At 38.6% G+C, this 15,420-nt stretch overlaps 1 protein-coding gene across 6 annotated transcripts in view; it reads left to right on the forward strand.

Annotated features, from left to right (window-relative positions):
- Window positions 1-6,057, forward strand: part of ZNF382 (zinc finger protein 382) — a 34,710-nt gene extending 28,653 nt beyond the window's left edge. For all 6 annotated transcript variants that reach the window (XM_059999408.1, XM_059999406.1, XM_059999407.1 and 3 more), the window contains one exon: window positions 3,883-6,057. In XM_059999408.1, the coding sequence (XP_059855391.1) occupies window positions 3,883-5,303 (1,421 nt within the window). In that variant the 3' untranslated portion in view covers window positions 5,304-6,057. The remainder of the gene's footprint in view (window positions 1-3,882) is intronic.
- Window positions 6,058-15,420: the final 9,363 nt, after the last annotated feature.

A 15,420-nucleotide genomic window follows, 5' to 3' on the forward strand; every position in this document is an offset into this window, starting at 1 on the left:
TTTCTTCCCAATAAATCTCCGTGTTTCATAACATAGTGCTCAGATTCCTGATACGTACCCACCTTGATTTGGGTGAAAAACTTATCCTACGTTCCTGAGTGCCTTTTTCATCTTGGTTGCTTTTCTTCCCTCTGAAAAAATAAATATTTGTTGAATAAATGGATTTTATTTCAGTAGGCTCTCATCGGTATCCTTAAAGAATCTTTCTTCATCCTCAGTTCTTGTCTTTATAAAAGCCATGTAAACTGTAATAATCTGATCCATTCTCAAGTTGTGATTTCCTTATTTTATGTGAATGGCTTTCAAATAGCCATTTTCAGCCCATTTCTCCCACTTGTACTCTACTGGTATATATATATATATATATATATATATATATATATATATATATATATATATATATATATTTGGTTTTTCTTTTTTTCTTTCTTTTTTTTTTTTTTTTTTTTTGCAGTACACGGGCCTCTCACTGTTGCGGCCTCTCCCGTTGCGGAGCACAGGCTCCGGACGCACAGGCTCAGCGGCCATGGCTTACACGCCTAGCCGCTCCGCGGCATGTGGGATCTTCCAGGACCGGGCCATGAACCCGTGTCCCCTGCATCAGCAGGCAGACTCTCAAAAACTGCGCCACCAGGGAAGCCCTCTACTGGTATATTTTAATCTGCCTACCGCAATATAGGGTCACTTGTCTCATCCTTTTGGTTATTGATATTTCAGAAATAATAGTCATTAACTTTATCTTATCTTTGTATTTCCTTTGTTCCTGTAGTCAGTTTCTTGTAACATCAGGTTGATTCCATCATCTCTGCAATATTTTAAAAATTATCTCTCCACAATTTGTGTTTTATTTCACTCCATGAAATATTCTTACATCCTCTCATATTCTCGTTTGCCACTGACATCTTCAAAAGTGAGAGCCATGTTATTTCATGTTATTTCAGGTGTGGGCTGCTGTAATTACTATTTGAATTTGCCATGATTTATTTTCCAGTTCTTTCAGTTTTCTTTCAGTCAATATGCAAAAAAGATATCACTTATTATATGAAATTTAAATCCCTTCTATTTCAAGGGCTGACACAATAATATCCCATCTTGTCATTCCACGTGTATTTCTCTTTTTGACGAAGAATTCCTGCTAACGTCTGTTCGAGTCTCCCAAATGTACTCAATAGAATTGATTTTATTCTTCACAACTGGACCTTTCATTATGTGAGAGCTGCCATATAACCATAGGGATACTTGCAAAGTTAGCCAACTACAAAGTAAGAGAGTACAGTAGTACACACAAGGCCACCCTCACTTCTGATACCAACTGTAAGTTCAAGGGTCCCCATGACTACTGTTAGGATCAATAGTTTTCTATAAGGACTTACAAAACTTACTGAAAGCTATAATACTCACAGTTATGGTTTGTAAGAGAAGAATACAGATTAAAATTAGCCAAGGGGAGAAGCACATAAGGCAGAGTCCAGGAAAGTACCAAACACAGAGCTTCTAGTAGTCCTCTCTCTGGAGTCACGGACAGCATTACTTCCCTGTGACAATACATATAGAATACTGCCAGCCAGGGAAGATTCACCCAAGGCTATTATCCAAAGCTTATATTAGGGCTCCATCACATAGGCATGCTTCACTGCCCATGTGGCTGACCTAAGTTTCTAGCCCCTTAAGAGACTGAGCTAATATTCTGTGACCCAAAGCCCCCTGCTCTCAATCACACTGTTGGTGTGACTCAAAGACCACCCCCCCCAAATCACATTGTTACTTTCTGGTTGGCCAAAGGCTCCCAGGCAATTAATACTCCTCTCAGGCATGACATTCCAAGGACTTAGAGATTACCTCCCAGAATCCAAAGGCAAATGTCAGACTTCTCTTTGGGCAAGATTATATATTCTTTACCACACAATACTACATATCCTTTGATTAAAAGATCAAATTTCACTTCCCCATGAAATGTTCCTTGATGACTCCAAAGCATGTCAGTTCCTTTTTTTCTGCATTCACATTATACTTAGTGTCTATAAACATGCAAAGAGACAAATCCTCTGATATGATCTAGTAATTTCCTACCTGATTCAACATTGTTTTATCTGAGGCCTCTCTTCCCATCTGATTAACAGTTCCCTCAAAATAAGGTCCTCTCTTTTACTTTTCCTTACTGTGGCTTGTAGCAGAGGCTATAGATATTCAATAGTTACTTGATTGATGGCCTGTGGTAGCATGCAAAGAAAACATCTTTCTCATCCATTCAAAAATCATTTAATGGTAAGTTCCTTTTAGATATACATGTCAAGATCATATCTCTTTACCACTGATAAGTGTGTTAATGTATACTCAGAAGGTTTCGGAAAAGATAGTCAATAAAATGTTGATGTCCAAGAGCATAAGTGTTAGTTGGGAAGGCATTATTATCAAATTGAGCATTTTACATATAATTTTATATGAAAATAGCAGGTTGTTGAAAGATTGCTTGAAATGGATGGTCCAGACTATAATTATATACTAATTTCAGACAAAATAGACATTGAAGGGTAGAAAGAATATGTGAAGGCTTTTGGATAAATTGGATTGTAGCATATCCCTGCAGGTGGTTGAATTCTCAGGAAGGCAGTATAATTACAATTATTGATACAGATTAGTTTTGTGTGTCCTAGAACTACAAATAAATGGAATTGTACGACGTATACTCTTTTGTGTAAAGCTTTAAATCTGAAAAATGTTTGAGATTCATCCCTTTTGTCATTATGTATCAGTAGGCTTTTTCCTTTTTATTGCTGAATGGTATTCCATTGTATAAATTTCACGGAAGTATTCCATTTTATAAATACATATACAGTATTACCTGTTTACCTTTCGATGTCTAGTTTGATGGGATAAAAGGGCTGTTTTAAATAAGATGCAAGTCGTGAGTAAGATGAATCCATCTTTAAAATTGCCCCGCCAGATATGGGAGGTGGTAAGGCAACAGTAGTAAGATATAGTTTTTAAGGCCAATCAGTGCTGTACATATACACTGAAGAATTCAATCTTTCACAGCCCCAATAGGAAATAGCAGAGTTAAGGTATGTTACTCCACTGGGAGGAAAACTTGAACCCATCCTTCCCTAAAACTGAAAAAGTAATTTAACAAATTGAAAGGAGGAAAAGTTGTAATTGACGGTCAAGAGAATTTAGTTATTGATCATTTCTGGAAGAATACATTGATGGTAGCAGCAGTCAGAACATAACAGGGATTATATTCATGTTGCAGATATACTTTGTCCTCTGGTTTATTTCACAATTCCTAATGGAATTATGTTTTCTCAATTCTTCCCTTTCAAGAGAAAAAAATTACAGTGATATGCAGAGTTAGGGTCTAGACAATAGACTAGTGTGTCTGTTTGCACTAGGAAATGAGTCCTGAGAAAGTTCATTTGCTATGGGTGGGCTAAATACAATTGAGGAAGAAACACATGGAAGTATTTTATAACACTTATTTAGTCATTAGGGAATAAATATATAGTCTTTCATCTTCACCTGAACATTTTTATTGCTTACTGTTTAGTACCCTTGATAGACTCCCTCCATTATCTCTGAATCTGCCCATTCCAAGAGCAATCCCACTTTCACCATCCTTTATCTTCTGCTTACTTGCCCTTGTGTTTATTACACCTGCTCAATGTAGCTTATACTTACAACATCCCAAAGATATGTGTTATTTACTTATGGCAATTTTTCCTCATTTTAATGTTATATACATTTTCCCTCCAAGAGGTAATTTATTTTGGCCTTTCTGTAGACTACAGTAGTGAGATAGACAGTCCCACCATGGGTTGTTTGTATATATATCTTATCCATAACGTTTATGTGAAGACTTACTGGTGTTAATTGTATTTTTTCTAGAAGAAGATTGGAAAGCTGAAGATGTTTTAGTGAAGTTCAAAGAATACCAAGACAGGCATTCTAGATCAGTTGTATCCATCAACCACAAAAGGCTAATGAAGGAGAGAACTAATATTTTGGGGAAAACATTTACTGTTGTCAAGAACCGTATTATTTCAAAAACAACACTACATGAATATAAACCTGATGGAAAGATTTTTAAAAATATTTCAGAATTAGTCATTAGAAATATAAGTCCTGTAAGAGAGAAGTTTGGTGAGAGTAATGGATGGGAGAAATCACTCCTTAATACTAAACATGAGAAAATTCATACTGCAGTGAATCTCTATAAACAAACAGAGCGGAGTCTGAGTGGTAAACAAGAGCTTATTCAACAACAGAAGGTTCAAACTCCAGAGCAATCATTTGAACATAATGAATGTGAAAAATCCTTCCTTATAAAAGGAATGTTATTTACACATACTAGAGCTCACAGAGGAGAAAGACCCTTTGAATACAATAAAGATGGAACAGGCTTCATCGAAAAGTCAAATCTCAATGTTCACCAACAAAATATGGAGAAGAAGGCCCACGCATACAGCAAATATGGGAAGTTCCTCTGTAGGAAGTCCATTTTTATCATGCATCAGAGATCTCAAATAGAAGATAAACCCTTTCAGTGTCCTTACTGTGGGAATAGCTTTAGAAGGAAGTCATATCTCATTGAACATCAGCGAATCCACACAGGTGAGAAACCTTATGTTTGTAGTCAATGTGGAAAAGCCTTCCGTCAAAAGACAGCCCTCACTCTTCACGAGAAAACACATATAGAGGGGAAACCCTACATTTGTATGGATTGTGGGAAGTCCTTCCGCCAGAAGGCAACCCTTACTAGACATCACAAAACACATACAGGAGAGAAGGCCTATGAATGTACTCAATGTGGAAGTGCTTTTAGAAAGAAGTCATACCTCATTGATCATCAGAGAACACACACAGGAGAGAAACCATATCAATGTAATGAATGTGGGAAGGCATTTATCCAGAAGACAACCCTCACTGTACATCAGAGAACTCACACAGGAGAGAAACCCTATATTTGCAATGAATGTGGGAAGTCCTTCTGCCAAAAGACAACCCTCACTCTCCATCAAAGAATTCACACAGGAGAAAAACCCTATATTTGTAATGAATGTGGGAAGTCCTTCCGCCAGAAGGCAATCCTCACTGTTCATCAGAGAATACATACAGGAGAGAAATCCAATGGATGTCCTCAGTGTGGGAAAGCCTTTAGTAGGAAATCAAACCTCATTCGCCATCAGAAAACTCACACAGGAGAGAAACCATATGAATGTAAAGAATGTGGAAAGTTCTTCAGTTGTAAGTCAAACCTCGTTGTCCATCAGAAAACTCACAAGATAGAAACCATGGGAATTCACTAAAATCTGTGACTTTTTTGGTGAAAACTTTTAAAGTCATAGTAAACCCTGTACATGATGTTGCTTGCAAGTGTAATAATATTAAACAGTTTAAGGTACTGTACCACATATTTACCTACTATTTGCTAGCCTATAAAACACACAAAAGGAATTACTGGACAAATTAAATGATAAAAGTCATTGAAAATACAAGCTTAAAATTTTTATTAGATTCACCAGACATAAATTCCTCTATCAAATTGCTACAAACATTTTAAATTGCTTATTTTAAATTTTAATATATACCTTGTTGTGACCCAGTAATAAACAGTAGGCTGCCTGGCAGTGGTCCATGGACCACACTGTGAACAGAACTGCTTTAAAAGAAAGGTGGTGTGACTGTATTTCTCATTGCAAATGTGGTATAAAATTTGTTACCTCCTCAGAGTTAACCACAGTTCTAACTTCTAACGTTATAGTTTTTGCATATAATAAACCTTTATATAAATTATACATGTATTCTTTCATATATGGCTTGTTTCATCCATCACTCTGTCTTTAAAACTCATCATTAGTGCATATGGCAGAAGCTTATTTATTTTCATTCTGTATAAAATTCCATTATATGATTATATTTCAATTTATCCAATCTACTGTTTATGGACTATTTTTTATTGTTTACAGCTTAGGGTCATAATAAATAATGCTTGTTGAATGTATTTATATTTTGGTGTACATATATTCATTTCTCTCGTGTATATACTTAGGAGTGGAATTGCTGGGTCCTGGGGTATATGTATGTTGATACTATCAAATGACTCATAACTTTCATAACATGAGATAATTCACTCTGAAGGAAGACAGCTGTAAATAGTATCAATATGGTGATGGTTCAAACCAAGAATTCATACTACAGGGAAACTCTATGAATGCTGTGAAAACTGGGAATCCAAATATAATGCATGTCCAAAGGCTTTTAGCCACAGCTCAAATCCTAAATACCAGACACATGTAATAAATGTGAGACTGCCTTTACCCATAAGAATGCCTATTTGAAATCAAAGTCATACTAGAGAAAGGGAGGCATCTAGTATCTTCCTTGCTCAACATTAGAGAATTCTAACTGGATAAAATACTATCTTACTGGTCATATAAAAATGATAAATATGGAAAAGCTTATAGCCATAGCTCAAATCCTTACAACACCAGGGAATTCACAATGGATGGGAACACTTCAAATGAAATGACTGTAAGAATGATTAGTTATAACTCACTCTATACAACAGCAAAGAATTCATACTAAAGAAAGGAAGGTTGACAAGGGAACAGATGAGGCTTCAACTCTTAACTCTGGGGAAAGCTGTTTCCATGAAAGAAGTCCAACCATACCGAGATCATGATGCTAGAGAGCCTATGCGTAGGCACCCTAGTCAATAGCCCCAGCTAAGCACCAAGCCATTATCCAGTATCATCTGCCAACTATATGAATGGGCCATCTGGGGCAAGTCAAGTCTTTAGATGACTGTAGCTGCTCTGACATCCAACTGGAACCACATGAGAGATCCACTCCCCTCTTCCCAAGCAGGAACTGCTCAGCTGAGGCTGCCTCAAATTTCTGACCCTCAAAATTAAATGGTCACATTTTAAAATTAAATTTGATGGATTAAAAGAAGGGGAAAATAATCTCTTTGTATCTGTATTATAAAAATGAAGGTAAGAATATTTGGATTCCAGGGTCAATGAGCAAAAGTGTGGTGACTATGAGGTGATCAAGGCATGAGCAAAAACTGGCCCTGAAATACAGTTGAAGTTTGGACTGTAATTTTTGTTTACAATTACATATCTAAATAACAATTCAGTAAGGAGTCCATATACATATCTTTTTTTCATCCTTATCTTTTTTTTTTTTTTTCTCCTGTTCTGGTAGTAAGTTACACTCATCAACTTGATTACCAATGCAAATGTATACTTCCCAATTTTGTGAAAAAAATTAAAATAGCCCCAAAATACCAGCTGTGGACAGTGCAGAGAGAAGTAAGTCTATCTTTGAAAGATCCTGTGCAGAGTCATTTCATGAACTAAGGTGAAGATAGAAATCAAGATATAGAATCCAATGGACATAAGTACAGCCATATCCTTGTAGGAGGTACCTTTGAATGCCTTGAAGAAAGCCTAAGTGAAGTTTTGCTTTCTAACAAACGTTCAGGAAAATTAGGTCCAATAGATTTATTTTGGTATGAAACAGGATTGGGCTATATTCCAGACTCCTGTGTTAAGATTTATTTTGAAGAAGTTGAAAATGTTCTTTTTCTTTAATTTTTATGGGTCCTTATTTTATGAATTGATAAATATATGAAATGAGGATTTTCATCTAACTGATCTTTTGGTCAGTGAAGTTTGTGCAGCTCTGAGGAGTGGACATGGTTTTGGAATCCAAGTCCACTTATTCCTAAATATATACAACAAGATAGAAATTAATTTGAAAATTCATATTTTGTAGACATAACTGCAAGGTCATAGGACACAAGAGAATTAACATGGGCAAAGATTTCGTCAGTTCAAAAGAACTAACAAAACTCCACAGAGTATATACGTGTAATGCTTTCCTTTAAAAGCAAAGGATGGGGCTTCCCTGGTGGCGCAATGGTTGAGAGTCCGCCTGCCGATACAGGGGACGCGGGTTCGTGCCCCGGTCCGGGAAGATACCACATGCCGTGAAGCGGCCAGGCCCATGAGCCATGGCCGCTGAGCCTGTACATCCGGAGCCTGTGCTCTGCAATGGGAGAGGCCACAACAGTGAGAGGCCCACGTACCGCAAAACAATAAATAAATAATAAAAGCAAAGGATGCAGCTTACCAAGAGAAAGGGTAGGCAAGCATTTGGTTGGGGGGAGTCCAGTTGCAAGCTCCCCAGTGTCCTTATTCACACAGAGACTGCACTCTTACCTCCTGACTGAACCACTAAGATCTGTGTGAATCTTGGCTCTGGGAGAGCTCAAGGCAGAAGTTCCCCACAAGGGCTTTTATGCCCCTCTGTTCACTGGTCACACAGTCAAGTCGGGTTATCTAATCGTTTTTGTGAGTAAACAAATCGACTCTGGGCTGTCTCTGAGGAAGTTTTCAACTTTAAACAGCACCTTATATATCCCTCTGCCCTTATCTCAATCAAAGTCAACATCAGACATTCAAGCATCATGGAGATAATGTTAGAGATTTTCCAGTCCAACTATAAATCAATTCCATCCTATAAACATGGTTCCTACAACTCCTATGTATTTTCTGATAATCTGTGCATGCAAATAAGCATGTCGCCTCACTTCTTGTGTCCCCAGTATCATATTGTGCATAGTGCATCTCAAACCTGAAACATTTTTGCCAGGTAATACTTGAATATCTTCACTTAATTTGTGGTCCAGAAATAGTGCCAGACTTGTCATGCCCTGCCTTATAAGTAATATACAACAGCCAAAACACAGATATCAACACTGGTCTCTATAAACTGGGGCTTCTCAGAATCATAGATGTGTGACAGTACCAAGCAGTGAAGAGGATGTGAAACAAATGGAACTCTCATACACTGCTAATGGGAATGCAAAGTGGTAAAACCACTATGGAAAACAATTTGGTCATTCTTAAAAAGTTAAACATACACTTCCCATGTGACCTAGCAATCCCACTTATATTTAGCCTAGAGAAATGAAAACTTATGTTCACACAAAAACCTATTCATGAATGTCTATAGTATTATTATTTATAATCACTAAAAACCGGAAACAATCCAAATGTTTTTCAATGGATAAATGGATACACCATGGTACATCCATAAAATGGAATATTACTCAACAATAAAAATAATGAACCATTGACACATGCAACATCATGGATAAAACTAGTCTCAAAAAGTTACATACTGGGAGAAGCTTCAAGATGGCGGAAGAGTAAGACACTTCCTCCCCACAAATACATCAGAAATACATATACATGTGGAACAACTCCTACAGAACACCTACTGAACCCTGGCAGAAGACCTCAGACCTCCCAAAAGGCAAGAAACTCCCCACGTAGCTGGGTAGGGTAAAAGAAAAAAGAAAAAACAGAGACAAAGAATAGGGATGGGACCTGCACCAGTGGGAGGGAGCTGTGAAGGAGGAAAGGTTTCCACACACTAGAAGCCCCTTTGCGGGCGGAGACTGCGGGTGGCGGAGCGGGGGAGCTTCAGAGTCACTGACGAGAGCACAGCAACAGGGGTGTGGCGGGCAAAGCAGAGAGATTCCCGCACAGAGGATCGCTGCCGACCAGCATTCACCTGCCCGAGAGGCTTGTTTGCTCACCTGCTGGGACGGGTGGGGCCTGGGAACTGAGGCTCGGGCTTCGGTCGGATCCCAGGGAGAGGACTGGGGTTGGCTGTGTGAACACAGCATGAAGGGAGCTAGTGTGCCACAGCTAGTCGGGGGGAGTCTGGGAAAAAGTCTGGAGCTGCCGAAGAGACAAGAGACTTTTTCTTGCCTCTTTGTTTCCTGGTGCACGAGGAGAGGGCATTAAGAGTGCCGCTTAAAGGAGCTCCAGAGACAGGCGTGAGCTGCGGCTATCAGCGTGGACCACAGAGATGGGCGTGAGACGCTAAGGCTGCTGCTGCAGCCACCAAGAAGCCTGTGTGCAAGCACAGGTCACTATCCACACCACCCCTCCTGGGAGCCCGTGCAGCCCGCCACTGCCAGGGTCCCGTGATCCAGGGACAACTTCCCTGGGAAAATGCACGGCACACCTCAGGCTGGTGCAACATCATGCCAGCCTATGCCACTGTAGGCATGCCCCGCATCCGTACCCCTCCCTCCCCCCAGCCTGAGTGAGCCAGAGCCCCCGAAGCAGCTTCTTCTTTAACCCCGTCCTTTCTGAGAGAAGAACAGACGGCCTCAGGCAACCTACACGCAAAGGCGGGTCCAAATCCAAAGCTGAAACACTGGGAGCTGTGCAAACAAAGAAGAGAAAGGGAAGTCTCTCCCAACAGACTCAGGAGCAGCGGATTAAATCTCCACAATCAACTTGATGTACCCTGCATCTGTGGAATACGTGAATAGACAACGAATCATCCCAAATTAACGAGGTGGACTTTGGGAGGAACTATATATATTTTTTTCCTTTTTTCTCTTTTTGTGAGTGTGTATTTTTATGCTTCTGTGTGTGATTTTGTCTGTATAGCTTTGCTTTTACCATTTGTCCTAGGGTTCTGTCTGTCCATTATTTTCTTTTTTCATTTTTTTAATACTTAAAATTTTTTTCTTAATTATTTTTATTTTAATAAATTTATTTTATTTTATTTTATTTTATATTCTTCTTTTTTTCTTTCTTTTCTCCCTTTTATTCTGAGCCATGTGGAGGACAGGCTCTTGGTGCTCCAGCCAGGTGTCAGGGCTGTGCCACTGAAGTGGGAGAGCCAAGTTCAGGACACTGGTCCACAAGAGACCTCCTAGCTCCAAGTAATATCAAACAGAGAAAATCTCCCAGAGATCTCCATCACAACGCCAAGACCCAGCTCCACTCAACGACCAGCAAGCTACAGTGCAGGACAACCTATGCCAAACAACTAGCAAGACAGGAACACAACCCTATCCATTAGCACGGAGGCTGCCTAAAATCATAATAAGGCCACAGACACCCCAAAACACACCACCAGACGTGGACCTGCCCACCAGAAAGACAAGATCCAGCCTCATCCACCAGAACACAGGCACTAGTCCCCTCCACCAGGAAGCCTACACAACCCACTGAACCAACCTTAGCCACTGGGGAAAGACACCAAAAACAACAGGAACTACGAACCTACAGCCTGCAAAAAGGAGACCCCAAACACAGTAAGATAAGCAAAATGAGAAGACAGAGAAACACACAGCAGATGAAGGAGCAAGGCAAAAACCCACCAGACCTAACAAATGAAGAGGAAAAAGGCAATCTACCTGAAAAAGAATTCAGAGTAATGACAGTAAAGATGATCCAAACTCTTGGATATAGAATGGAGAAAATACAAGAAACGTTTAACAAGGACCTAGAAGAACTAAAGAACAAACAAACAGAGATGAACAGCACAATACATGAAAATAAAAATTCTCTAGAAGGGATCAATAGCAGAATAACTGAAGCAGAAAAACGGATAAGTGACCTGGAAGATAAAATAGAGGAAATAACTACTGCAGAGCAGAGTAAAGAAAAAAGAATGAAAAGAATTGAGGACAGTCTCAGAGACCTCTGGGACAACATTAAATGCACCAACATTCGAATTATAGGGGTCCCAGAAGAAGAAGAGAAAAAGAAAGGGACTGAGAAAATATTTGAAGAGATTATAGTTGAAAACTTCCCTAATATGGGAAAGGAAATAGTTAATCAAGTCCAGGAAGCACAGAGAGTCCCATACAGGAAAAATCCAAGGAGAAACACACCAAGACACACATTACTCAAACTATCAAAAATTAAATACAAAGAACAAATATTAAAAGCAGCAATGGAAAAACAATAAGTAACACATAAGGGAATCCCCATAAGGTTAACAACTGATCTTTCAGCAGAAACTCTGCAAGCCAGAAGGGAGTGGCAGGACATATTTAAAGTGATGAAAGAGAAAAACCTACAACCAAGATTCCTCTACCCAGGACATATTTAAAGTGATGAAAGAGAAAAATCTACAACCAAGATTACTCTACCCAGGACATATTTAAAGTGATGAAAGAGAAAAACCTACAAACAAGATTACTCTACCCAGCAAAGATCTCATTCAGATTTGACGGAGAAATTAAAAGCATTACAGATAAGCAAAAGCTAAGAGAATTCAGCACCACCAAACCAGCTTTACAACAAATGCTAAAGGAACTTCTCTAGGCAGGAAACACAAGAGAAGGAAAAGACCTACAAGAATAAACCCAAAACAATTAAGAAAATGGGAATAGGAACATACATATTGATAATTACCTTAAATGTAAATGGATTAAATACTCCAACCAAAAGACATAGACTGGGGCTTCCCTCGTGGCGCAGTGGTTGAGAGTCCGCCTGCCGATGCAGGGGACACGGGTTTGTGCCCCAGTCTGGGAGGATCCCATATGCCACGGAGCGGCTGGGCCCGTGAGCCATGGCCGCTGAGCCTGCGCGTCTGGAGCCTGTGCTCCACAAATGGAGAGGCCGCAACAGTGAGAGGCCCGTATACTGCCAAAAAAAAAAAAAAAAAGACATAGACTGGCTGAATGGATACAAAAACAAGACCCATATATATGCTGTCTACAAGAGACCCACTTCAGACCTAGGGACACATACAAACTGAAAGTGAGGGGATGGAAAAAGATATTCCATGCAAATGGAAATCAAAAGAAAGCTGGAGTAGCAATTCTCATATCAGACAAAATAGACTTTAAAATAAAGACTATTACAAGAGACAAAGAAGGACACTACATAATGATCAAGGGATCGATCCAAGAAGAAGATATAACAATTGTAAATATTTATGCACCCAACATAGGAGCACCTCAATACATAAGGCAAATACTAACAGCCATGAAAAGGGAAATTGACAGTAACACAACCATAGTAGGGGACTTTAACACCCCACTTTTACCAATGGACAGATCATCCAAAATGAAAATAAATAAGGAAACACAAGCTTTAACTGATACATTAAACAAGATGGACTTAATTGATATTTATAGGACATTCCATCCAAAAACAACAGAATACACATTCTTCTCAAGTGCTCATGGAACATACTACAGCATAGATCATATCTTGCATCACAAATCAAACCTTGGTAAATTTAAGAAAGCTGAAATCATATCAAGTACCTTTTCCGACCACAATGGTATGAGACTAGATATCAATTACAGGAAAAAATCTGTAAGAAATACAAATACATGGAGGCTAAACAACACACTACTTAATAACCAAGAGATCACTGAAGAAATCAAAGAGGAAATCAAAAAATACCTAGAAACAAATGACAATGAAAACACAACGACCCAAAACCTATGGGATGCAGCAAAAGCAGTTCTAAGAGGGAAGTTTACACCTATACAAGCCTATCTTAAGAAACAAGAAACATCTCAAATAAACAACCTAACCTTACACCTAAAGCAATTAGAGAAAGAAGAAAAAAAATCCAAAGTTAGCAGAAGGAAAGAAATCATAAAGATCAGATAAGGAGATGGAAGCAACCTAAGGGTCCATCATAGGATGAATGGATAAAGAAGATGTGGCACATATATACAATGGAATATTACTCATCCATAAAAAGAAACGAAATTGAGTTATTTGTAGTGAGGTGGATGGACCTAGAGTCTGTCATACAGAGTGAAGTAAGTCAGAAAGAGAAAGACAAATACCGTATGCTAACACACATATATGGAATCTAAGAAAAAAAAAATATCATGAAGAACCTAGGGGTAAAACAGGAATAAAGACACAGACCTACTAGAGAATGGACTTGAGGATATGGGGAGGGGGAAGGGTAAGCTGTGACAAAGTGAGAGAGTGGCATGGACATATATACACTATCAAACGTAAAATAGATAGCTAGTGGGAAGCAGCCACATAGCACAGAGAGATCAGCTCCGTGCTTTGTGACCACCTAGAGAGGTAGGATAGGGAGGGTGGGAGGGAGGGAGACGCAAGAGGGAAGAGATATGGGAACATATGTATATGTATAACTGATTCAGTTTGTTATAAAGCAGAAACTAACACATCATTGTAAAGCAATTATACTCCAATAAAGATGTAAAAAAGAAAGAAGTAAATGAAAGAGTAATGAAGGAAATGATAGCAAAGATCAATAAAACTAAAAGCTGGTTCTTTGAGAAGATAAACAAAATTGACAAACAATTAGCCAGACATATCAAGAAAAAAAGGGAGAAGACTCAAATCAATAGAATTAGAAATGAAAAAGGAGAAATAACAACTGACACTGCAGAAATACAAAGGATCATGAGAGATTATTACAAGCAACTATATGCCAATAAAATGGACAACCTGGAAGAAATGGACAAATTCTTAGAAATGCACAACTTCCGAGACTGAACCAGGAAGAAATAGAAAATACGAACAGACCAATCACAAGTACTGAAATTGAAGCTGTGATGAAAAATCTTCCAACAAACAAAAGCCCAGGACCAGATGGCTTCACAGGTGAATTCTATCAAACATTTAGAGAAGAGCTAACACCTATACTCTCAAACTCTTCCAAAATATAGCAGAGGGAGGAACACTCCCAAACTCATTCTACGAGGCCACCATCACTCTGATACCAAAACCAGACAAACATGTCACAAAGAAAGAAAACTACAGGCCAATATCACTGATGAACATAGATGCAAAAATCCTCAACAAAATACTAGCAAACAGAATCCAACAGCACATTAAACAGACCATACACTATGATCAAATGGGGTTTATTCCAGGAATGTAAGGATTCTTCAATATATGAAAATCAATCAACGTGATACACCATATTAACAAGTTGAAGGAGAACAACCATATGATCATCTCAATAGATGCAGAGAAAGCTTTCAACAAAATTCAACACCCATTTATGATAAAAACCCTGCAGAAAGTAGGCACAGAGGGAACTTTCCTCAACATAATAAAAGCCATATATGACAAACCCACAGCCAACAGCATCCTCAATGGTGAAAAACTGAAACCATTTCCACTAAGATCAGGAAAAAGACAAGGTTGCCCACTCTCACCACTCTTATTCAACATAGTTTTGGCCACAGCAATCAGAGAAGAAAAAGAAATAAAAGTAATCCAAATTGGAAAAGAAGTAAAGCTGTCACTGTTTGCAGATGACATGATACTATACATAGAGAATCCTAAAGATGCTACCAGAAAACTACTAGAACTAATCAATGAATTTGGTAAAGTAGCAGGATACAAAATTAATGCACAGAAATCTCTTGTATTCCTATACACTAATCATGAAAAATCTGAAAGTGAAATTAAGAAAACACTCCCATTTACCATTGCAACAAAAAGAATAAAATACCTAGGAATAAACCTACCTAAGGAGACAAAAGACCTGTATGCAGAAAATTATAAGACACTGATGAAAGAAATAAAGATGATACAAATAGATGGAGAGATATACCATGTTCTTGGATTGGAAGAA

This window comes from Delphinus delphis, chromosome 20 (assembly GCF_949987515.2).
Source record: "Delphinus delphis chromosome 20, mDelDel1.2, whole genome shotgun sequence".
NCBI classification, from domain to species: Eukaryota; Metazoa; Chordata; class Mammalia; order Artiodactyla; family Delphinidae; genus Delphinus; species Delphinus delphis.